The sequence below is a fragment of the Erinaceus europaeus genome, chromosome 10 (genome assembly GCF_950295315.1).
Source record: "Erinaceus europaeus chromosome 10, mEriEur2.1, whole genome shotgun sequence".
Taxonomy (NCBI): domain Eukaryota; kingdom Metazoa; phylum Chordata; class Mammalia; order Eulipotyphla; family Erinaceidae; genus Erinaceus; species Erinaceus europaeus.
In genome coordinates this window covers 17,075,253-17,076,850 of record NC_080171.1, presented here as the reverse complement: position 1 = coordinate 17,076,850, position 1,598 = coordinate 17,075,253, and the positions used below count along the sequence as shown (strand labels likewise).

General features: G+C 48.2%; 1 protein-coding gene across 1 annotated transcript; it reads left to right on the top strand.

Moving 5' to 3' along the window:
• The first annotated feature begins 267 nt into the window (after window positions 1-267).
• LOC103114410 (olfactory receptor 13C7-like) lies at window positions 268-1,227 on the top strand. Its single transcript, XM_007524086.2, has one exon. The coding sequence runs from the start codon at window positions 268-270 to the stop codon at window positions 1,225-1,227; it is 960 nt and encodes a 319-aa protein (XP_007524148.2).
• Window positions 1,228-1,598: the final 371 nt, after the last annotated feature.

The following is a 1,598-nucleotide window of genomic DNA, read 5'->3' as shown; positions in this document are numbered from 1 at the left end:
AAGGGCAACAAAATGGGGGGAAATGGCCTCCAGAAGCAATGGATTTATAGTGCAGGCACTGAACCCCAGGAATAGACCTGGAGGCAAAAAAAAAAAAAGATTATCTCTACTACATTTTTTTCTTAGAATCCCATAAAGATGACTGAATTATTAGAGCTCTCCAGATGTTCAGCAGGTAAGAGATTTTGTCCAGCTGCCCAGACACTTTTGGAGTCAAAGAATGCTAATGTTACATTCTGAGTTCCATCAGAGGAAAAAGAGTAGACCATGGACAAGACCAATTGGACTTCCCCTGTGATGGGGTTTCTTCTCCTGGGGCTCTCTGCTCACCCCAAGCTGGAGAAAACCTTCTTTGTGCTCATCCTGCTGATGTACCTGGTGATCCTGCTGGGCAACGGGGTCCTCATCCTGGTCACCATCTTTGACTCCCGCCTGCACACACCCATGTACTTCTTCCTGGGGAACCTCTCCTTCCTGGACATCTGCTACACCACCTCCTCTGTGCCCCTCATCCTTGACAGCTTCCTGACCCCCAGGAAAACCATCTCCTTCTCAGCCTGTGCTGTGCAGATGTTCCTGTCCTTTGCCATGGGGGCCACAGAGTGTGTGCTCCTGGGCATGATGGCGTTTGATCGCTATGTGGCCATCTGCAACCCCCTCAGGTACCCCGTGATCATGAGCAAGGCTGCCTATGTGCCCATGGCTGCCAGCTCCTGGGTAGGTGGTATCATCAACTCTGTAGTTCAGACTTCTCAGGCAATGAGGCTGCCCTTCTGTGGGGACAACGTCATCAACCACTTCACGTGTGAGATCCTGGCTGTCCTGAAGCTGGCCTGTGCTGACATCACCGTCAATGTCATCAGTATGGTTGTGGCCAATGTCATCTTCCTCGCAGTCCCAGTGCTGTTCATTTCTGTCTCCTATGTGTTCATCATCGCCACCATCCTGAGGATCCCCTCAGCTGATGGCAGGAAAAAGGCCTTTTCCACCTGCTCTGCCCACCTCACTGTGGTGGTCGTCTTCTATGGAACCATCCTCTTCATGTATGGGAAGCCCAAGTCCAAGGACCCAATGGGAGCAGAGAAACAGGACCTTTCAGACAAGCTCATTTCCCTCTTCTATGGGGTGGTCACCCCCATGCTCAACCCCATCATTTATAGCCTCAGAAACAAGGATGTGAAGGCTGCTGTGAAAAACCTGGTGACTCAGAAGCACCTAACTGAGTGACTATTGCAGATTTCCAGAAACCATGGCCTTGAAATTCCTTGCTGTATTCATGAGTAAATAGTAACGCAGAACTGAAAAATGGATAGAGAAGGGACCACGTGATTAGGACTAAAAGCAAACTAGTTTTCTACCCTTTGTTCCCTAGGCTTCTGTTTCAGAAGCTAGAAAGAAAGAGTCCTGACATTTCCACAGATGTTGCTTTGCAGTTGTTTCTCTGATACCATGTAACAGTTATGTTAGGCTGGCAAAAATCTTAGATCACCTCTGGCACCAAAAACTGGCTCATATCTGTGAAAAGCCATGGATGGATGTATTCAAAAGTAAGAGAGAAATACAAAACCTGATTTTAGTAACAGTGGGTTCTTGGAATG

What these genes read in the sequence shown, in the direction of transcription:
- LOC103114410 (XM_007524086.2), top strand. Translation starts at nt 268, where the DNA reads ATGGACAAGACCAATTGGACTTCCCCTGTGATGGGGTTTCTTCTCCTG.